This window comes from Myotis brandtii, unplaced genomic scaffold (genome assembly GCF_000412655.1).
Source record: "Myotis brandtii unplaced genomic scaffold, ASM41265v1 scaffold240, whole genome shotgun sequence".
Taxonomy (NCBI): domain Eukaryota; kingdom Metazoa; phylum Chordata; class Mammalia; order Chiroptera; family Vespertilionidae; genus Myotis; species Myotis brandtii.
In genome coordinates, this window is record NW_005359064.1 from 5,549,184 (window position 1) to 5,572,523 (window position 23,340).

The following is a 23,340-nucleotide window of genomic DNA, read 5'->3' on the forward strand; positions in this document are numbered from 1 at the left end:
GGCGGAGGGGGGGGGAGAGAGAGAGAGAGAGAGAGAGGCAGATGAGAGAGGCACATGGATTGGTTGCCTCCTCCATGGGCCCGGCCAGGCCTGGGAATGAACCTGTAACCCAGGTATGTGCCCCTGATCAGAATGGAACCTGTGACCCTTCAGTGTGCAGGCCGATGCTCTACCACTGGCCAGAGCCCACATTGTTGATCTTGACCTTTTGTCCATGCTGACCTTCCTGCCTGGGCCCATAGGCAATGACACTGATGGCACAGCCTCCCAGCTTATCTCTCCAAAGCCACTTTGCCTCTTCTTTCTAAGCTTCTCTCAGTTGGCTTTGCTTTTATCTTCTTTTTCTTCCTTTGCCCCTCCCCTCCCCTCCCCTCTCTTCCTTTTTCTGGTTTTGCTTTTATAGAAGGCCACACTGCTCAGGGGGCTACAACATACTCCTGGCAGGGCAGTGGCCCCTGGAAGATGGGGTTCCTGGAAAACCTCATAATCTGACTTCATTTTAGTCCTCGACTCTCACCTGCTGCCCTACACGTGGCTGAACCAAACTACTGGCTGTTCTGCACATGGGCTGTCCTCTCTCCACACCAGGGCTCATTACGTGTGCCGTTTCCTCCGCCTGACCTTTCCCTCTGATTCCCTGTTAGCCCTGCACCACTCCCACAGCCCACAGGGCACTTGGCCTGGCCTGAATCCATTCTTCGGTCCTCTGAAACTCTATCCCAATTTCGCCCCCCTCCCATTCACTCGGTCCTTAAAGTTGGGCGGGGTTGACACTGACCCCTTTCCTGGACAAGTAACCCAGGCGTGGACAATCAGCCAATAAGAATCAGCCCTGGGACTCTTCTTGGAAAGAGCTACCTTTCCACTGGGGTGGCTCATGTACAGCTGCCAGCAGCCATCTCTGCCTCCACTTGGGCAAAGTTCGGTCGGAATGAAGCCAAACCAGGGGATATGAGACCTGGGAGAATGGATGGTGAACAAGACTTTTGAGCCCCCAGATTCACCCATGCCTGAGACCTTTAGTATATTCACCAACACATTTTACTTTTGCTTAATTTCACTTTTAAATGTGCTTAAAGCATTTTGAGTTAAGTTTCTGTCACTTACAACCCAAAGAGACCTGGCTGATATGCACACAACTCTACCTGGTTAGCTTCTTTGACGTTTAGGGCACAGCTCAGGCATCACGACCACGTATCCCTTCCCTCCCAATCCTGAAGCCAGACGGCATCTCCCGCACCTTCATGTCCCCATCACTTCCTTCAGGGCCTCGGCCACAGGGCAGCACCATGCCACAGACAGAGCTAACACTCAGATTTCCCACTGGGGCTGCTGCCTTCACACCCTCGCCAGCCCCAGCTACCCCCTGGTTTTCAGAAAGATTCTCACCTCCGTCTTATTCCGAGAGAGCACGCTGGAGTCGATCGGGCCCAGGGACATGTTTGGTAGGACAACGTTGAGAACCTTCGCAGCAAGGACCTAACCAGGGAGGAAAACAAGGGTGTGAGTGCAGTGGGATCCATGCCCAGCTCTGCCCACAGGACAGTTTACAGCAAATTAAGGAAAGTGACACCCAAACTGAACACCAGCCAGGGTTGTTTCCCAAGGCTGCGTGCACTAGGACTCTCTCTGCTCTGACTCAGACAGCCTTGAGTTAGGCTGATTCAGATCCTGAGGGAGTGGGCGAGAGGTGGTCACTGGGCTGTCGGAGGGAATGCCACGTCTATTTTTGCTGCTCCCGATTCTGTGTGGTAGCCCTCCCCGCAACCACTCATCAGTGGTGATTCTGAATTACTTGTAGGAGCTGCCTGGCTGAGCTCTTCTGCACCAGCCACTTCTCAGAAGATTCTAGAAAACACACAGCAGGGGCAGAATCACCTAAGTCACCCGTGAGTGTAGCCAAAGGAGCCTGCTCTGATCAGAAAGAATCTGCCGACTGTCACGGTCTCTCTTGGAGGGGAACAGAAATGGTCACCACGCCTGATCAGATGTGTGGCAGAGGGAGCGAGACCTGACTGGATTCCTGGCTGTGCTGCCTCATGCTGTGGACACAGAGCTGACCATCACTGAGCCTCTGTTTCCTTAGCTGCCAAGGAGAACCACTGGGTGCAAAAGCATCAGACACACAGTAGGTGCTTCATACATGCTCCTTGATCTTGACCCTGATGCAGGTACAGGCCTTCCTGCCCCATCCCCATTTCTCAGGCTGGGCCTTGTGTTTACCCAGGAAAAGCATGAACCTGGATCTCACGCTTCTGCCTGCGGAGGGGACTGTTCTCATTTCTGCACTGTGCACAGACACGCAGGGATGAAAGATGCTATTTCAAAAGTGAGCTGTGAAATGCTGAAATTAGAATCACATGGAAGGTGGCAAACGGTGAATTCTCAGCACATGTTGAGAGCGAATGTCCTGGAGCTAAGTGATGTCTCCTCAGTACCCTTGGTAGGGAGCGGGGACACTGGCATTTACTGAGTGACAATCTTTTGGTGCATCAGGCACAGTCATAGATGCCCAGTCTTTTAATCTCGACACAGATGCTGTGAGGTGAGGGTTTATCCTGATTTAACAGACACGAAAACAGAGGCTCAGTACCACACCAGGAGCTCAGCTGGAAAGGGGGCAAGGGTCTGGGCGAGGCCACTCTTTCCTTTTATGCCACCAGCCTTCATTATGTTCTCTCTCTCCCGCAATGAATGCAACCAAGAAACCAACCTTTCCTATGGATTATCTAGAACAGCAGGCATTGACACTCTCCATGGTGACACAACTGCTGTGCTGCCCAATCTCCCTTCACACTTCGAGCTATAACACGTCCCATTCCTCAGGCTGCACACGCATGATACAGGCTCGCACTGCCAGGGACCAGGCAGGGCTTTGCTCCTAAAAGAACACACATGCACACCTCTGTTCTGAAATTCACGTGGCAACTCTCCATTTTTCAGGGCAAGGATGGCGGTCTCCTGCCTCTAAGACTCTTGTAGGTCATTGCACCCCAAGCCTGGTGTCCAGGCAAGTAAACCCCATGCCTGTCGACTTGCTGCCATCAATGTGCCAGGTGCTACTGCCAGGCTCTGAGCTGAGCTGTGCTAGTCTAGCACAGAAATGTAAGGCAATCCAACTTGGAACACTAGGTTAGCACTCGAGTCAGTTCACACAGTCTGAAGCCTCGTGGAATGGACATGGTCTATGGGGCGGGTTCAAGAGCCAAGGTGGGGTTGTGAACAAGTATGGAACCAGAAGGACTCAGGATTCTGGGAGCTTTACAAAAGGCAAGGGCCCGAGTGTTTCTAAACACAGATCACATGTCTGTGACCTCCAGGAACCAGGGGCTCCTCTGGGAATCTAAATTCAGAAGTTGGTATCTGTGTTTTCGGAAGTTAAACATTTCTACTAAAGAGAAAACACAACAGATGAGAAGTGCACTGCGGGCGTACAGAGAGGCAGCGGCACCAGCGGTGCAGCCTGCACTGGGCCCCGATGGTGTAAGGAGGGTGGACATTTAGGGATTATCTCCTCCACCAAGGGCAACACTATTAGGAAAAAGCTTAATGTACCCTGACTTCTACACATCCTGCTGTTCTCAATGACTCTTGCCCACAGCTTCCTGAGAGGACACAGGGCTGACGGTTGACTCCACATGTGACCCTGCCACGCCCAGGAATTGAGGGGTGACTGTGTTTGCTAGGACCTTGTGCAAACGTCACTCTCCAGACCCTGCTGCCCCGCTTGGCCTGCCTGCCTGCTTGTTTCGGCATGGCCTTCTCAAGGACACGGCTGTTTTCCTGCAAGTCCGCCTCCTACCCACCCACCTCCAGATCAGCTCGGCCGGAAAAAGACGCAGGGACATAGCACTCGGTCCTCAGCCTGCAACAGGACCGAGGAGACACCGCACAGTTCTCCATCCCATTTCTCTGAAGCCCACCAGCAGATTTCTCATTTGCCAACAGTTTATGTTTTGTTGCTCATCACCTGCTTCTGCGTGGACCTGGGCTCACAAGTGCTGGCCATTTGTGAAGAGGCAGATTGACCTTCACCTTTGAATCCATGTTCCTGAACTTCTTAAACCAACACATGTACATCCCAAAGTGCCAAGGCCTCTGTTTCCAGGGAAAGATGCTGACAGTTTAGGCTCAAAAGAATCAGAAAAGGCCATGCTGTGGCTGGAACCATCCCTGCTCTGGTTTCTCGGGGGTGGTGAGGGGACTTGAAAGCTAGGAAGGACTGCCTCCGGGAGACAATGACAGGGAAACACCTATTCTGCCCTTTCCTTGAGCCAGTCGTCTTTTCTTTCTCTTAACAGGGAACTTTCTGCAGCTAAATGATGCTTTTACGAAGAGCTTCATATGAAAAAAGGAGGAGCATTTCTGGAGAAGTATTTGCTTTGCACAAAATGATCAGTGCAAGGGTTTGGTCCTTAGAGGCAACAATTAATGGCAGATGAGTTGGCCACTTACCCCCGCCCCCGCCCCCCTTCCAAGTACAAGAAGCCGAGTCCTGGTGAGGACTCCTGTAGCTGCCAATGGCCTACTGCCCGGAGCACAAACAGGAGGAGACATGGCAAGGACATCATGCTGAGGACTGGAGGTGGCAGGTGGCTGGCCAGTGGGTGTGTGCAGCTGTATGCCTCCCACCACGAGGACTCTCAGGGGGCGTCACAAAGGCCCCTTCCCAGGCCCCACTGAGAGATTCTGAGTGGGTTGGGGCCCTGGAATCAGTGTTTTTTAAGCTCTCGGTGATTTCAAAGTGCAGCCAGAGTAGAGTGTTCCTGACCCGCCCTGGTCGGAGGGGAGGGGCACAGATGTCTTGGGAGGGACAACTGCCCTATTGAAGGTCCCACCATGAGAGATGTTTGGATGGCCCTGACTCTCCGCTCTTTTTCTAAATCTGCATAGTAAGTTCCAAACCGCATTTCTAACAGGACTTAATTGGTTAGAGGCAAACCTTTTGATGACAATAATGTCAAAGCTTAAAAAAAATTAGGTGCTTAGACTCTTCCCCACAAAGGATCCAAGAAGGATGCAGGAGCAAGGATGCATTGAATAGTTGCCAAAGACAATCCCTCTCCCTGCTGCCCTTTTCAGCTTTGTTTATACCATTTCGACCAAAATCTTCAGATAACCCTGCGGGAGTGTGGAGAGAGCCTCAGATCCAGCTCGACAGAGGATGACACTGAATGGGCCCCCCTTGAAGTGAGAGACCGCCGCCATCATCATGTCCCCAATAGGCTAAGTCAGGGTTGTGCAACCGCAGAGATCTCAGTGACACCAACTCAACAGGGACCCTGGGTCTCATTGCTTCAGGGTAATTTGGAAGCTGAGACCCACAACGAATGGACACACAGTCGCTGGATACAAGCCCAGAAGAGGGAGGTGTTGAAGTGGAGGAATCAGACTCAGCCTGGGAGCCAGGCAGATCTGCACCAGACCTCTGGTTCTGCATCCCCAAGCAAGTCTATGGTCCTCAGTTTCTTCATCTCTAAAATGGGGATAATAAAACGAACCTGAAGGGTTGCTGGGAAGGTGACCCGAGACCCGATTCCCACAGAGCTAGTCCCTAACTGACCTTTGGGCTTTTGGCCCCAAGAGAAGCTCAAGAAATTGGCAGTGGTTGATGAAGGAGTGAGCACATGCCGGCATTATTCAGAGTGGAGACTGTAGGAAAAGTATGGGACCTGCAGCTTTGCAACAAATGTCACATCAGAGCTAAAACCCCAACTTATTTCACTCACAAGAGGACAACTCCCCAGAAATGAGGTTCTCCTCCTGAGGAGTAAGAGACTAGAATGTGTCTTATGTCCTTGACATGCCTTTGTGGCATTCTGGGATTAACTGCAGGCTCATCGCTTTATCACTTTAAATACTAGTGACTTGCACAAATGCCTTTATTGATATGAAGGTTTTAATGGCCCCCTAAGATCATTTTAAAGCTTCTGCTCATGAGACTTGACACGAGGGAGGTAATTACAATCGTTACCTTTTAAAGTGGCTCCAGCAGGTTGCCCTATGCTGGAGGCTAGAACTCCACGACCTCTGTGGGGGGGGCATTGTGCAGGGTCAGAGGACAGCTCAGCTGTCTCAGGAGGGAAGGTGCACCCTCAGCAGACGGAGAATAGAAAGCCCTGCATGCCATTTCTGGGGAGCCCCGGGGAAGCACTAAACACTTGCTGACTGTCGGGGCTCCTCAAGGATGTGTTGGAGCCATAACTCCTTCCCCAAGTCCTAAGTGTCTAGACGTTTGAACCCCCAGCTATTAGAGAGCAGGTGCCTGTATGATGGAGGTAACAATGCCTCATGGGCATTGCTGCTGCCAAAGTCATGAGCACAGCTAGGTCCCTAACTCCTGGATCTAACTGTACTTGAAGTCTGAAAGAGCAAGTCCCGCACACCCCACCTTACCCCTCCACCCCCACTGCTTCAATGGCCTCTGGATGATGGTGATTACAAACAGATGAGTGACTTGGGAAGTGGGTTAAAGTTAAGGAGACCTGATTTGGGCAGGTTTTGGGGTGAAAGGGAGCATCCTGCCACAATCGCTAGCTGATCTGGTGCTCAAGTTGACCTTGTGCAAGACAATGGGCCTCATTTCCTTGTCTAAATTGAGAATAAGTTTCCCTCCTTATAGGATGGTAATGGAGAGGACGTCAACCAAGGCATGCTAGGTTTATAGTGGCCACTCACTTCTCCCTAGTTGGCCAGGTGCCCTGGTTGGCGGGGAGTGGAAGCCTCTGGAAGCACTGGGCTGGCTCCTGCATCTGACCCTGGACCCCATGAGACAACCTCCAGGCAATAGTCAGGAAGGCCATTTTGAAGACTAGCCTCCCAGCAGGCTGAGCCCCATCCTGACTCCAGGTTCTGCCCAGGGCGATTCGGTCCTGACCCCAGGGACTCTCAGAGAAAGGAGATGTGCTACAGCTTGCTGCACATTCCTGGGTGTCCTCCTGGGCTAGATCAGGTGAGGAGACCCCAGTTTAGCTCAGAGTTTGACATCCTCCTATCTGGGCAGCCAAAGATTTCCCCTCTATTTCTGGTTTTACTCTAGCCCTGCGTTCCCCAGGGCATAATCCCCATGAAATGGCCGCATAAACAGCCGAGACTTGGTCTAATGCACTGAATTTTTGTTTCTAAATTTCTCCTGCTCTCATTTCTCTTGTGCAACCACATTCTTAACACAGTGTTTGGAGACCAGAAGCCTCTGCCCAACCCAGCCTGTTGAAAACAGAGCAGGGGGGTAAAAACGAGCTGTGTGCAGGATTGGCCGGGGGTAGGGGAGGGGGGAAGAGACAGCTGGGATTCTCACAGTTCAGGGTAGGGGATGTGACAAAAAAGGCGTTCTATGGAGAGGAACCTCGCATGGTGATCTTATAAATTCCTAACTGGACAGATCATGGTGGGTAGTCACTCCCCAGGCATATACCTTCTTCACTAAAAGGCTTTGCTTTAAGCAAGTGCTTGTCCATTGTTTCTGTGCATCTAGGTTAACACACCTTTGAAATGCCCCCTTTCACATCCCTCCTTCTCAGATAAACCACCAAGACAGCAAATCTGATCCTGTAATCTGATCCCCGCCTTGCTTTCTCCGACCTCCATATAATATTCCTTAGGCTCCTTCTTTAATTTCAAATGCATAAAAGAAACGGCAAAACTGCTATTCTCCGGAGCATTTGACATTTTGTGCCCCAGCATATGTCATCAGTTTGGTTCCAATAAATTCATAGAAATTCTCTTCAGGTTTAGACATTTCTTATGTCAACAGTCTTATGCCACCTTTCACATGACCCTCTGTACTGAGAAGCCTGAGATCTCATGCTGCCTGCTTTAATGATTTCAAGAATCTCTATAGCAGAAACTCTGGGCCATGAAACAAACCTTGGAAAAGTCCTCAGCTGAGCTCTGGGTGAGGAGTCATGAGGCCACGAGGAGTCATGAGGCTCTGCATTCTGTGGCCCCTGACGGTGCCACTGACCCTCAGAAAGGTCCCCCCGAGCCTTCGTTTTCTAAGCAAGAGATGGTCTACAGCAATCTGTCCACCTTTGGGCCCATAAGAGCAAACCACTGCAAATAAATAGCCCAAAGTTTGGTCAGCGGGACATCACCTAATCCACAGCCCATCCCACAGTAGGGCTTCAACTAATCCAGAGCTCACCCCTCAGCAGGGCCTCCCCTAATCCAGAGCTCACCCCTCAGCAGGGCCTCCCCTAATCCAGAGCTCACCCCACAGTGGCCTCTTGCTATTCTGATGGGGAGGAGCACTTTGTCTGCAAAGTAGACAAATTCAACCCAAAACTCACAAAAACAAATCAGTCAACCAAGAGAGAACAATGAAACAAAAACGTGCAGGGAGCACGTTCCATTTGTGTAAAACAGGAGCAAACGGAGTGTGTGTGTGTGCCCACAGAAGATGCACCCACTCCCTCTGTAATTCTGGCTGCCCACCTTCAAACTAGGAAGGGAGCCTCCCCTCGTGTAAATGTATTATACAAAACTTAAAAAAAATTAAATTTAAAAGAAGATTCAATGAGACTCTTTCTGGAAGGTTGTCAGACAGGACCAGATGTGTGCAGGGTGATCAAGTCATCTGGGGTGGGTGGACAGATGAATCAAAGATTCTATCAGTCAAAACTGCACAAGAGCCAGAGGCAGCAACAGAATCCACGGTGGGGAGGACGTGCCCTCAGGTCTGAGAGCAACAGGAAATCTATTTGTCAACAGGACCTGCACCCCTCCAGGGACAGCTGGCCCTTGATCTGAGGAGGTGATCTATTAGCACAGGGCTCTGAAAGGTCATGTTCTTGTAGCCTTGCCCAGAAATTCCGCCTCCACCAGTGACTCTGGGAGGAAACCTTGCCGGCTCCATCTCAGGGCTCAGCTGCCATGACCTTTGTGCGCATCATCTGAAAAGCCCCACAGCCCCTGGCTTTTCTCTAAGGAGAAGCGTCCAGTGTAGAAGACTTTCCCTGATGGGGAAACACCCTAGACGAGGAGAATACAGCCCTGGATTCAAAAGTTGTGTCATCTTGGAGAGTCACTCATCCAGCCTAAGCCTCAGTGTTCCATCCAGCACGTGAAGGTCGTGACCTCTCCCTGGGCTGATGACGGGAATTAAGTGAGATAATGCAGGTAAAAGTACAGCACATGCCTGGCACTCACTGAGCGGAGTGAGTCTCAGGCAGCTGACTCCCAGCACATGGGCGGCAGAGGGAACTTCCCTCTCCTCTGTGACCCTGGTCTTGCTTATTCTACTTGGACAAGGGCCCTTGACTGCTGTGGCTCACATTCTGCACAGTCACGGTGGGAGGAGTCCAGGAGATGGTGTCCCCTTTTGCACACTTAGGTGGCCACCTGTGATTCTGTGGACGACCTTGTTTTTTTCCATGGCAGACACACGCGGGTCCCGCCTCCACTGCTGTCCACACGGCACTAAAATGTACGATTGCTAGTCGATTTCAGTAAGGCGGTGGTGATTTCCTTAAAACCGAGCCAAGTTCAAAAGAGCTAGCCCTCTCTCCTCTTCCTCAAATTAAGTAAATTGTTGTTCTCTGGCTAAAGTATCAGATGATTCCAGATTTATCGTTTGCTCAACCTGTTCTCATTGAAATTGGTGACATTTCGGTACCTAACCGAAAGCCGGTACACAGGACCTGCCAGCCCACGTCCAGGGATTAAGTCTGTGGCTGTGGGCTGCAGGAAACGTTTGAGAACATTTTGACAAGGTTTCACTCCCTGTCCTGTGTTCCTCTGTTTGGGGTCCTCAGGAGAATATCAAAGGCGTCTGAGCTAAGGCAATGATTTAAATGATCCTGCTGTCACTTGATGGGGAGGCCAGGGAAAGTAGGGTAAGCACAGGGGCTAATGGCTGCCCAGTTCCCGCTGGCCCTGTGACCCACCGCCTCACCCTTCGTGCCCCTTTGAGAGTCCCAGGAACTGGCTCAGGAGGCAGCAGTGCCACCTAGCACTGAGGTGAGATGGAGCATTCCTTGGAGATACACAGGTTGGGGGTTCTCTACTCTCGTTAGGTTATTCTCTCTCTCAAACTTCATGCCCCTCAAGGGCAGGTCCCTCACATGTCAACAACCCACAGTCGCAATTAAGCAGCCCTGCTCCTCTCCTTTCTCAGGGAGGAAGGCACCTGCTCTGCTTCTGGCAGTAGTCTTATTGGCTTGTTTGCCTCGAGGCTCAAAGGCCCAGAACCAAGAGTACCCATGTGCCATTACGTAACATTATAACCAGAAAAACGGCATGACAGCTGGGTTAGAATCAGGGGGAAAGTGCTCTGGGATGGGAGAGGGCTAAGGTGACCAACACCCTATGTTGCAATTACAAACAGCCTGCATGTCCACTTGCTGTGCACTTTCGGCTGAAGTCAGCAAACACCTGGTGTGTGACTTGTCAACACAGGTTATTTCGCTGGATTCCTAACACACGTCGTCTTTTCTCCTTTCAACATTCACTAATAAAACATACATAAATAGGAAGTCATTTTCCCTTTGTCTTTGGGGGTCGGGGGTGGGAAGCACCTGATTATGAAAATTACAGAACCCTGGTGGCAATCATGTTTGATCGTTGTCCAAATGGACTTCCGCCCTTTACCCCCGACTCCAGCTACAGGATTTTTCAAGGAAGTGCAAACGTTTCACAGAAACAGAAATCCATTTACCTTGAAAGTTGTTGCGGACTCAGGACTGGCCAGAACCAAAGGTGAAATGAGAACCATGCCAGAGAAGTGGCTTGGCCTCTCCGCGGCCGTGAGGATGGCGATGGCACCGCCCTGCAATGCAAAACGGGCAGAGTTGCTGTGTGCCGGCTCCCACCTGCACACGATTTCTAAGGGGCTCCATGGAAGAGGCCCCCTAAGCCTGGTCACAGTCCCGAGGAGGTCTCCCTTGGAACAGACACCATCGAACGTTGGATAAACTGGGTCTGCAATTATTTTATTACATATTTTTTTCCCCAGGAGCAAACATTTCAGAGAGATACAAATAAGGTTCCTGCTTGTGGGCTGCAAGTTAAACAATACATTCCTACTCTGTCTGCCTCAAACCAAAAGCTGGCAGACATCCAACTGATCCATTCTGTCAGGCTTATAAAAAGTTGTTTTTGTTGAATCTGATGATAATAAGAGGTTGCTACACTCCCCCCCCCACCTCCCCTCCCCCGGTTCAGTAAAGGTTCCAGAATTTGGGTACTTAGTGAATGTGGACAGTGCTGAAGGTCTGAGGCCTTGACTCTTGGCTGAAACTGCAGGTAATCTGAACAAAGGGTTGAAACTGCAAGTGCTTACAGGGGCCAGGCAGGCCAGAGGGACGCAGGAACAGAGCCAGGCGGTGAGAAGGGGCAGGGAGCTCTGCCCTAGAGAGAACAGTTTCTCCAAATTCAAAATCAAGCAGCTCAAGTTCTCCGCCAGCCAACACGTCAGCTTAGGGAGGAAGATCTGCCAGTTTGAGGACCCTCGATTTAAAGATCTATACTTGGTTAGTTTTAAGAGGGTTTTATAACTTTAAAGTGTTAAAAGGATGGTGAATGACCGTTCAGGAATTGGGTCCACGGGGAGCCTTTGTCCCTGGTTCCATTTGCACAGCTCTGAAGCCAGCAGGGGTGTGGGCACATTCCGTGTGCTCCTCGCTGATTGGAGCACCACCCCCGTTCTGAAAAGTGGCTCTGCAGGGAGAAGTGCCCTGAGAGCCTCACTGTGAATTAGCACTGAGGTAGAGGCAGGGTTAACCAAAGGTCAGGGCCCCACACCGAGCTCCTCTGTAAGGACTGGTGGGCCACCTCCTGGTGCCTGGGGCCCTGGCGGGAAGGAACAGGCCACTCTGAGCTCTCTGGGCTGTCTCCAGGGCTCTGAACCTGACCTGTTTCCTGAGCACTGAATTGCCTGGGAACTCCAAGTGCAGAGTGGGGTGTGCCAGCCAGGCGGGGAGCTGGGAGGAGGTAGGGCGTCAGGGCTGCCCCTTCTCTACCCCGGTGTTCTCACGCTGCCCAGGCCACAGCCTGATCTGGACCGCATCGTCTGTGGTCTACTTACCATGGAGTGGCCCAGAAGGAAGACGGGCAGCCCCGGGTGGTCTTTCTGCACAGCATCCACGTGCTGTAAGGCATCCCTGACGAAAACGTGGAAGTCGGACACTACCATCCTCTCCCCTTCGCTCTGTCCATGGCCCACTGGAAGGGAATGGGAGATGAGAGAATAGCAGTGACTGGAGGGCTGACTCCTGCCCAAGGGCAGCGGTTTCCTCACCAGGGTTACCAGACACTCTGCACTGAGGACCTGACTGGGTCATCTCACTAAACCCGCCCCGACTGCTCTTGCACATGGGGATTCGTCCCCCGCAACGGTGCAGTTAGGAGGTTGAGGCACAGGGTGGCCAAGGAACTTGCCACCATCACACAGTGAACCATGCCCCAAACCCTCCCACACAGCCAGCTGTCTCCCGTGGCCGTTCTCCAGGGAGAAAGAAAGGCAGGTGCAAGGAGAAACTCACCAAGCCCACGTTTTTGTCAAGTGGCCAGGAGTCAGACCCATGAGGCTCAACATTTCCCTGGGTTTTCCCCGTTCCTGGACCCTCACAGTTGTGTTCCCATGTTAGCCTTTCACCAGGTGAAGTGTCACCTCACTCTACAGAAGGTACTATGACAAACATAACACAAAACAGTCAAGTGTGCTTGCTGGAAATTTTCTCGGCAAAACAGCAGTAAAACCGGGTCAGGTTCTATCCCTCTGGGATCTTATCTGTCACCTGCCTGGGCTGTTCATTCCCCCTCTTCTTTTCTTAGGGTGTATCTGGGTTCACACACCGCCACCCCCACTCAGGAGGACATAAGTCTCTATAGAAACAGCACATCGTCTGCGGCTTCCACATTCAGGCTGAAAGCAGCTGATGCGATTGCTTGAAAATCACAGAAAAGGAAGAGCTCGGAGAGGACAGGGCCACACAACACAACGGGAGAATCAGCCCAGCCCCTCCCTCTGCTTCTGCGAGGAAGCTATCACAGCGGCGATGGTAACACTCGTTGCACAAATGAGAAGGGTGAGGACTCAGCATCGCCTGAAATGGACTGGCTGCCAGACCTCAGTGTGGTCAGACCACAGCCTCCTGTTTCCTAAGGTCCTGTCCCCCTCCCCCATGGACTCCCACCCTCCCGCTGCCCTGCCCCACCTGCTCTCTGCCCCCTGCATGAAGGCCAGGGCCCAGGCCTGTCACCCTTCCAGCAGCACCCTCAGCTCCCTTGCCTCTCTGAGGATTTTTTCCCTTTTAAAATGTAATTACATTTAATTAAGTTTAATTTTGTATTGTGGTAAAATATATATAATCTAAAATTTATACCCTTGTAACCATTTATTAGTGTACAGTTCCGTGGTATTAGGTACATTCACACTTAACCATCACCACCATCCTTCGCCAGAACTTTTTATTTTCCCAAACGAAAACTCCATACTCATTGTTAAGGGCTGAATTATGTGCAAATTGCCCCTCCCCTCCCCCTCAACAATTCATATGTTGAAGTCCTAACCCCCAGTGACTACTTGGAGACAGGACCTCTAAAGAGGCCATTAAGCTAAAATGAGGTCACTAGAGTGGGCCCTAATCAAATAGGACTGGTGTCTTATAAGAAGAGGCAATTAGGACACAGACACACACAGAGGAAAGACCATGAGGACAAAGGGAGAAGATGATGGTCTGCAAGCCAAGGAGAGAGGCCTCAATGAAACTAACCCTGCTGACACCTTGATCTCTGACTTCCAGCCTCTGAAACTGTGAGGAAATAATGTCTATTGTTTAAGCCACCAGGTCTGTGGTACTTTGTTATGGCAGCTCAAGCTGACTAATACCTGCATTAAACACATATTCCCCGTTCCACTCCCTCCAGCCCCTGGCACTCACCCTTCTACTTTCTGTTTCTTTGAATTGGACTACTCTAAAAATCTCCTACAAGCGAATCCTACAGTTTTGTCTTTTTGTGTCCAGTTTATTTCACTTAGCATAATGTCTTCAAGAATCATCCTTGTTATATAACACATGTCAGAATTTCCTTCTTTTTAAATTTTCTATTATTTTTAAAATACATTTTTGAATTGATTTCAGAGAGGAAGGGAGGGGAAAGAAAGAGAGATATAAACATCAACGATGAGAGAAAATCATTGATTGGCTGCCTCCTGCACGACCCCACCGGGAATTGAACCATGATTGCCTGGTTCATAGATCAATGATCAACCACTGAGCCACACTGACTGTGCCAGAATTTCCCTTTTTTTTTTTAAAGGCTGAATAATATTCCACTATATGCATATACCTACCAGATTTTGTTTATCTAGTCAACTGTCAATGGACACTTAGGTTGCTTCCACCTCTTGGCTGTTGTGGATACTGCTTGCTGCTATGAACATGGGTGTGCGAATATTGTTTGAGCTATTGCTTTGAATTCTTTGGGGTATATGCCCAGAGGTGGGATTGCTGGGTCACATGGTAATTCTGTTTAGTGTTTTGAGGAATGGCCCCTCTGAGTCTGAGCTGGAACATCTTTCGCTCTAGACTCAGCTCACAGCAGCCCTTCTCCAGCCTATTCCGTGAGGGCTGGGTGAGCATGAGCTGTGAGCCAGGCAACAGGACGTACTGCCTCTTCACACAGACTCAGTCACCAAACAAATTTGCCTCAGCATCTCCTCCAAATGTCTCCCTTACCCTAAAGCCTGTAAACCTACCTCCTGACTCTGAGCAGACACTATCACTCTTTTTTAAAAAAAATATGGACCAACCAACATGGCCTTCCTGACCCTTCCCCCCTGTGACAGCTTCCCTTCTTCACCAAAGTGGATTCTTCCTGATCCTAGTGGCTCCTGGCCCAGCTCTCCCTCCCCCCTCTCTCTCTCTCTCTCTCTCTCTCTCTCTCTCTCTTTCTCTCTCTCTCTCTCCTCTCTCTCTCTCTCTCTCTCTCTCTCCTCTCTGGAGATACAGTAGCTCCCTAATATCATCTTATATTCAGTCCAAATTCAAATTCCCCAATTGCTGTTTCACTCTACCTGCAAGGTACGAGAGAGAGGGCCTGTTTCTCTCCGCCTTACAAACAAAGCATCTTGGTTGCTGTTTGGGTTTTGCTCATATATTAGGAGAGAAAGAGTATGCGGAGCATCTTCTTGTCCACTCCAGGGTTATAAAGGAATTCAGCCATATCTTCTGTGAATTATTTTATGGTTTTCATTTCCTTTTGTGTGTGATAATATACACACAACATACAACTTACACTAACCATTTTTAAGTGTCCAGTTCAGAGGCATTAAGTCCATTCACATTGTTGTGCAACCATCACCACCAACTATCACAAGATAGTTTCATTTTTTACACGTGAATCTTTGATCCATTTGGAGTTTATCTTGGTATATGGTGTGAGAGAAGGATCTCTTTCCCTACGGCTCTTTTTTAAAAACTTGAGGTGAAATTCATATACCATAAAATTAACCATTATAAAGCATACCAAGTAAGTGGCATTTAGTATATCCACAATGTTGTTCAACCACACCTCTATCAAGTTCCAAAATGCAGAAGGGTCTTAATTGTCTCACCAGAACTTGCTAAGAGGTCCTTTATTATTTCACTGAATTGCGATGTCATCCTTATCATATGTGAAAGTTTCCTTTTCACTCTAGTCTATTTCTGGATTTCTGCTCAGTTCCCCTGGTCTGCTTATTCACGAACCAGCCCTTATTACTGGGCATGATTGTGTCCGCCTAGCCTGTCTACCTACTGTGCCAGGAGACTCTGGTCATCTCCACGCTCTCCCATGCTGTGACTCTCATCCGAAGGCAGATGTCTCCCAGTCTCTGGCTCTGGGTTCTTTCCAGAGCTAAAAATCCACCTTGTCAAGCCCAGGGAGAAGGATTCCCCTGGCTGCCCCATGGTTCCTCAAGCAGCTTCTAAACGGCTCTCTCTTGGGTTCCATATCATGGTTAATGACCCCTATCCCCCTTCAGAATCATTCAGGCTCCAAATAGAGCTGTCATCTTTGAATTCAGTTCTAACCCTCTGTCCAGCTGGTCACAAAATTCTTCTGGATTTCTAGGTCACAGCCTCCCGAATCCGTCTCCTTCCTTCCACTCCTACGTTACTCACGGGACTGAGACGCCCGTTGCCTTTGAATTGGTGATAGCTTCCTACCCAGTCCCCCCTCCGCCCCAAGCTCTCCCTGCTCTGACCCACTCTGCACTGTCCGGCATCCTCTGCTTGAAGCGCTCTGATCTGGTAGTGTCAGACGGTCCCGCTGTTTCAGAACTCAGTCCACGCATTCCAGCCCAGCATTTGGGGCCTCCAGCAAAGGCTCCCACTGGTCCCTCTGCCTTGCTAGAAAGCATGGTCTGAGAGACACTCACACACCTGCCCATTGTTTCTCAAAGCACAGCCACACTTTCCTGCCCTGTGGCTCTCATTGAACCCCCCTCTGCAGTGGTGCCCTCACCCCTGCATCAGGCCAGGAGCAGTCTTTTAAGGCCTGTCTCAAATCCTATCACTTCTATGGAGGCAATTCCCTCAACACAGGTTAAAGTTTTCCCCTTCCATCCCCCAAAGCACTTCTTGTCTCTATTACATGTGAATTGATTGGAATCCCCCTCCCCGCGCCATTTCTCTCTCTGAGTACCACCCCTACCGATCCTGTGGACTGAGGGTCTAATTGCAGAGTGGAGGCCCCCAACTGCACTGGCTGCGGAGGATTCTAAGGCCGGTCCCACTGGACTGAGCAGAAGAGAGTACTGTGAGCGATTAGTGATGTCTGCCATGTGAGTAGTGATGCATCGATGGGCTGGGGGGAGGAGGTTCAGCCCGTGTGTGCCCCATATTTGCCGGGTGATCCTTGATAGCCATGATCGTGTTTTCTTCATCTTCACATTCCTCAGGGCTCTGTGCACAGGAAAGCATTGAGGCAGCTACCGAGTGTGGGGTTAGGTGGGATGGCTCTGGGCTTTAGAGGGCCTCGGGCTCCCCTGTGGGAAGGCCTCACACAGGGTTTTCAACTTCTTTGTGCCTCAGTCTCCTCATCTGCAAAGTGGGGGTGATAGTCCCTCCTTGAATTGTTTGTAATAATAACTGAGAGAATCTGTGGTAAGTGCTCAGATCAGGGCTGGACAGAGAGGAAGTGGCAAGTAAATAAAAATTGTGGAAGTGAACATTTTTTTAAAAAAGAAGGTAACAAACCATTCCTCCCTCATCAACCAGAAGTAAGAACTGGTATCCCTGCTTTTCAAAAGTTCGTGTTACCCCACTTCGCTCTTACAAAAAAGACCCACGTCAGTTCCTGTTTTCACTAACAGAGAGAAACCCAAAGAGGATTTTCACTTTAATGGAAAACGGTGAGAAGTAAAAATGGCGTTCAGGGTTGTTTGGTAGCAGCTGTTACAGAGGCAGCGGCACCCTGAGCAGTGAGAGTGGCCCCACCTCGGAACCATACTTAGCATCTCAGCATCCAGCTTTTGACCCGTGTGAGCACCTGCACTTTAACTCCACTTATCCTGTGCATCCGTTAGCAAATGTGTCTTAATGTACCAGAAAGGCCTACGGAAGCTCGTGAGTGTGTTCCACTTAGCATAAAACTGGACGTGATTAATTGCTTCCATCGCCGTGAATGGAATTAAAGACATAGTGCATGTGCTGAAATTTGGGTCTGGGGAAGCTCAAAAAGTTCTCCATATAAATTAATGGTAATCGTATCTTCACTTTACACCATTTTGGCTTACAACAGATTTCAGAGGAAAGCTCTATTTCCTGATAGCAGGGGAAACATGTATTAGTAAAGTTTGGTTTTATTTCAATGGCCTGGCAAAATGCTCTACATGAACTGACTGAGGAAAAACTCTAAGACATAACATTGAAAAAAAACACCCAAAACTCAAATTGTGGAATGACGCCTGCATGGCTCACCACTTACATTTTTAACAAACCCACAAACTCGTATTATTTCCTGTGGCCCCGGGAGGCCATCTGTCCTGCATGTGGCTCAGAAAGCTATCTCAGCGTGGCCAGGGCAGGCTGGTGCGACCTCCTCAGGCTCTTCCCAGACCAGACAAAGCCACCTGCTATGCATCACTCTGCCCTTTGTCAGGCCTGAGGCTCATACTAGGGCACCCATGACACATGGACTACAAAGGGGCAGAAGGTATAAGTGAAGGTGGTGTCATTTGATTTCTTGCTCAGTCAACACCCCATTATCTCATGGTTCCTAGGGGCATATGTTTGGGCGTGGGGTGAGGGAGAACGTCAGTCCTCCAATTAGATAAGACCTTTATCTAGCTGGGTTCTCAGTCAACACCCCATTATCTCATGGATCCTAGGGGCATATGTTTGGGCGTGGGGTGAGGGAGTGGGGTGAGGGAGAACGCCAGTCCTCCAATTAGATAAGACCTTTATCTAGCTGGGTTGCTGCAAGAAGATGGTAAAAGCTCTTTGCCACTGAACAGACATGCCCTCAATACCTGTTATGTGCCAGGTCTTGGCAAGGTACCAGGGGCCTAGAGTTGATTTTTAACTTAACATATAATGCATGAATATTTCCCCCACATTGTTACATAATTTGTATTTGGGATTTATAATGACTGCATGTAAGCCAGTCAGGGGATAAAATAAGAACTCACTCAACTACTTTTTATGGTGGGGCACTGAGCTTGCCTTCAGTCTTTTGCTATAATAAATAATACTAAGATGAACATTTTTATAGATGTGTATAAAATTGTTAGGATAAACTTGCCAAAATGAGATTTCAATCATAGAACAATCAAAAATTTTCAACTTGGTAACTTTCACTGTCCCTAGCAAAGTATGGAAATGTGAGTTTCAGCACATCCTTGTCAGCTTCGGGAGTTATGTCTTTGTTTATTATACAGGAGTGACAAACCCACCTTCTTCCCATTGTGGTACTTGCTTCCAGGTAAAAACCTAACAGAAAGCCATTGTTTTGGTCTGAAGAACATGTAGCCCAAGTAATAGGTCTTTCTTTCTTTTTCTTTCTTTCTTTCTTTCTTTCTTTCTTTCTTTCTTTCTTTCTTTCTCTCTCTCTCTCTCTCTCTCTCTCTCTCTCTCTTTCTTTCTTTCTTTCTTTCTTTCTTTCTTATCAGGTCAACATATTTCTCTACCATTGATAGGGAGAGAACCATAGTATAAGTCACTCCGTTTGGGCCGACTCACTTGGAAATCAAGATTGCAGGCAGAATCCGTGTGACTGCTGGAGCCTATCAAATGCACCCCCCAATGATATGACAGAAAGCCCACTCAGCAGCCTTTACACATCAAGCCATGCCTTCGAGTTCCAGCAGATGTCCTCATGATTGTATGTATTTTCTGCTTCCAGTCTTTAACCTCAACGCGTTATTGGAACAAGGATGGCAGCATCCCCATGTTTCCTTCCTACTTTAGGCCACAATGTAATTATGCTGCTTAAAATTTAGATATCAAACCTGGTAAGTCTGGTTCGTTTTCCATGCTCCTGTGACATCCAATAGCAGAAATCCCATTAGCAATGGCGCACTATGCCACAGTGTAAGGAAATAAGACCAATGACAAGTTAAAAGCAATGGAAATGCATTCTTAAGCTAAAAGGCTGTATGTCCACTTGCTGCCAACACAAAAGTATGTTGGGTCATCAGCTGATACATCCCACTAATGCTAAAAATGTCTTTGTTAGGTCCCAGGAGTAGAGAGTGTGGGAACAAAGGGAGATTCAAAGCCACGGGGTAAAGGGACTACAGAGGTTGATTTGATCCAGGTTAGACAAGAACTGCATGCTGCCAGGCTCAGGGCAAGAAACAGCCTAGGACCAGGAGGGCTGCTTCAACCTCTCTTTCTATTTTTAAAAACCATGCATATGGCAAAAAGTCCAAGATCACAGTTTGTTGGCCTGGAAAACGGTTTGTTTCCCGCAGCAAAAGCCATTCCTTCTCTCTGTTTGTTGATGGCCCCGGGTGTCCATCGCGGACACTTGGGACAACACATCTTTGTCTTCCCAACTACCGCTGCTCTCAGTCACCTCTGACCCAAGAAAAACATCTCCCTTTGTAGCTCTCCACAGCATCTAAGATCTTACAGAGGACATAAAGGCAGAACTTAATCTCGTTACTAATTGACAACAGCTTGAAAAAGATGCCAGAATTCAACATATGGGCCATGGAAACACATTTCAGCTCAGATTTTTCCTTTAAGCTGTTACAATATGCTTTATAATGCAACCAGCTAAAAGGCTGTTAACGGTGCGGCATTTTAGAAATAATGCATTCTCAGGATTTCAAATTTAGAGGGTTTATTTGAAAACATCCTACTCTCCACTGTATAAATAAGAGGAAACAGCATGACAAAAAGTGTCATAACGACGGTTCTTGGCTAGGTCTAGCAAGATGAGCTTCCTTTTGCATCACGCTGTAGACTGACGACTTGGTTTCGGAGAACTGAGGGAGGCTGGTTCAGGCTGTCTGATAAGCTGCCACCTTCCCAGGTGTCATGCCCCCGGGACATTTCTCCCGGTTTGGTTGGTTTGTTCATTTGTTTTGTCTCATGACCTGGTCGGGCTCTGGGCAATTCTGGGCTAGCCAGAATCCTCCAGCAAGGCTAGACCTTTGCCTCAGATCTCCCGGCTGACTACAGAAAGTACCCGGGTTTATAAACAGGCAGCAGCTGTGGGGTGGGAAGAGGCATTCACGATCAGAGCCTTCCAGGATGCGATGAGATCAAGGAATAAAACAACGGTAACAAAATAACAGGAAGCGCTGCAAATTCCGTAAATAACACTTGAGGCAAATTACAGAAAACCACAAGATCAGCAATCATAAGGGTTTAAAACTTCAGGAAAATGCTTCATGTAAAAAACACTTCGCATACTTAGAACCTGACAAAGGGGAAAATGTCAAAGGTATGGGCAACGATTTGCCAAATTAGACAAATTCCTGACCTGGCTCGGGTTTTACAGAATACTTCATTTGCGCATGACTTTCTCTGTGTCCTTATGAGCATTTTTGTTAGAAAATAGGTTATAGAGACTATGTTTGGACTAATACATTTACCTCCACACCATAAACCCATGGGTTGGCAGTTTCTGGAAGACCCTATACAGGGTTCGGCATCAGATTCAAATTCTGCTGCTACTTTTCAGCCGTGTGAGCTTGGGCAAACTCCTTCACCACTATGATCCTGGTCTTCCCAACAAATTGACATCAGAGACAACTGTATTTAGCTGGCAGGTTGCTGAAAGGTTTACACGAGGAAGCAGGTGACGGTCGATGCCCAGAAAATGTTAGTCTTCCTTCATCCACCGTTTGTGACCCCAGGAGTAAGAAAGCCTGCTTTGAAACCAGGACCAAGAGTTCCTAGCACGGTGTCTGTCTGTCCTCCATGCACAGTCCTTCCCCCTGAGGCCAAACAAGGCTTTCCAGTGAGTCACTGCACCCTGAGCACACCCTGCCTTGGGCCACTGTGGTCAGGAGCTCTCCCTGGGAGCCAACCTGAGAGGACGGAAGGAGAAGGCTGAACGGGGCTCCAGCTTCTTATGAGACTGGCTGTGGAATGTCCAACTACTGCCCACTGTAACAACAAAAGTGATTATGACGTTTCTAAAGCAAAGGCAATGGATCTGAAGAGCCCTTTACTGGAGCAATGAGGCTTCTGTCCTGCATCAGAGCCACGAGACAATTCCTAGGATGGAAAAAATTAATTCTCAGAAAGAACTCCAGGAAATGCTTTTCATCCTATTCTGCTACCTATGCCTTTCGGAAATACACCTGGACACTTATCTCGGTCACGTGGTAGGCTGACTGCAATGTGCCCCTGTGGCCCCGCCCAGCCAGGGCTGGATTGGGGCTCAGGCTTGCTTTGACTGACGCAGTGCAGCAAAGGTGATGTTTGGCCAGGTCGGAGCCCAGGTCCAATGGGTCTCGTAGCTTCTGGAAACTGTGCTAACATAATGAGGACAGGGACCAGCCTAGGCACAACAGCCAGATGATCCCCAGACCAGAAGCGTCTTACCGATCTATAGCCGAGTCCAGACTAAACTCACTGACTCACAGGATCATGAGCTAGATAAATCATTGTCTTAAGCCACTCAGTTTTGGGTGGTGTGTTACACAGCAATAGCTAACTGACTGACTGGTTACTGTGACAATGCCCCTGGGTGAGAAACCCGTGGCTCACTTTAAACCGGCCCCCAGAGAATTCTGTTTTAGACCCTGAAGCTTTGGCAGAGAAAGCTGTTCTCCTGTGAGACACCTGGGGTTTCCTAGTCCACAGTATTGGCCTGTGCCAGGGGAAGAGCCACAAATAATAACTTGGTCAAAAAGCGTTATCTGCAGATTTCCTTATTCTACGTTACAAAATACATGAATACGGTCTCACTATTCCCTCAGCTCGCCAGCCCTCTCACTTTGACGAGCATTCTTCTGTCTTTTTCTACACACTCACACTCACACGTCTCCACCTCGGTATAATTTTGTGCAATGGTCTTTTTCTTCCCATAAATAGTACTCTAGCTTCCCCCTTGACAATCGTCTTGGAAAACTTTGTGCAATGGTCTTCTTTTTCTTCCCATAAACAGTACTCTAGCTTCCCCCTTGACAATCGTCTTGGAAAGACGGTCTTCTGTTCCACCCCTGCTGCATCTCCACCTCTGAGTTGGCACACGGAGTGGACCATCCTGGACCAGCCGGTACTGCATGAACCCTATCTTCCCCGGGATGGCACTTCCTGCCACCGGCCACATCACAGCCCTACCTCCCATAGCCCAACTCATGGCCATTTTCCCTCCTTTTTAACTAGTAAGGGGTTAGCTCTCTGCTGTGGGGGTGTGGGCTGTTTCACTAGAACAAGATGCACACATACCAGGTCCCTCTGGGGTGGAAACAGCAACGTGGCATCACTGGTCAAGTGAGCATTTTAAAGGGAAGACCAGGGCGGAGGGAGACTTTCCAAAACCCACAGGCCAGTGAACTGACCAGTCCTGCAAACCCAGCTGAGCCAAGTCTACCCTGTCACCTCACTCCTCTCTTGGACCCCACAGCCTTAGGTGTGCACAGCACAGGACTCCGCGGATAGAGTTTCTCTTTCCTGCCTTAATCTAAAAAGCATGTGCATTAAAGTCACTATATTTTCTTTTTTTTTAAAAAATTAAATCTTTATTGTTCAGATAATTACAGTTGTTCCTCTTTTTTCCCCCCATAGTTCCCCTCCACCCAGTTCCCACCCCACCCTCTGCCCTTACCCCCCTACTGTCCTCATCCATAGGTGTACGATTTTTGTTCAGTATCTTCCCACACACCCCACACCCCTTTCCCCCCGAGAATTGTCAGTCCACTCCCTTTCTATGCCCCTGATTCTATTATATTCA

The 23,340-nt window shown here is 49.1% G+C and overlaps 1 protein-coding gene across 2 annotated transcripts in view; it reads right to left on the bottom strand.

Moving 5' to 3' along the window:
• MGLL (monoglyceride lipase) overlaps positions 1 to 23,340 on the bottom strand; it is a 102,305-nt gene that overhangs the window by 20,778 nt on the left and 58,187 nt on the right. Inside the window, exons 4-6 of one of the 2 annotated variants that reach the window (XM_005866950.2) lie at positions 12,023 to 12,159; positions 10,655 to 10,765; positions 1,390 to 1,479 (exon numbers count right to left, since the gene is read on the bottom strand). In XM_005866950.2, coding sequence (XP_005867012.1) covers positions 1,390 to 1,479; positions 10,655 to 10,765; positions 12,023 to 12,159 — 338 coding nt within the window. The remainder of the gene's footprint in view (positions 1 to 1,389; positions 1,480 to 10,654; positions 10,766 to 12,022; positions 12,160 to 23,340) is intronic. The other variant, XM_014540303.1, reaches the window with a different exon arrangement.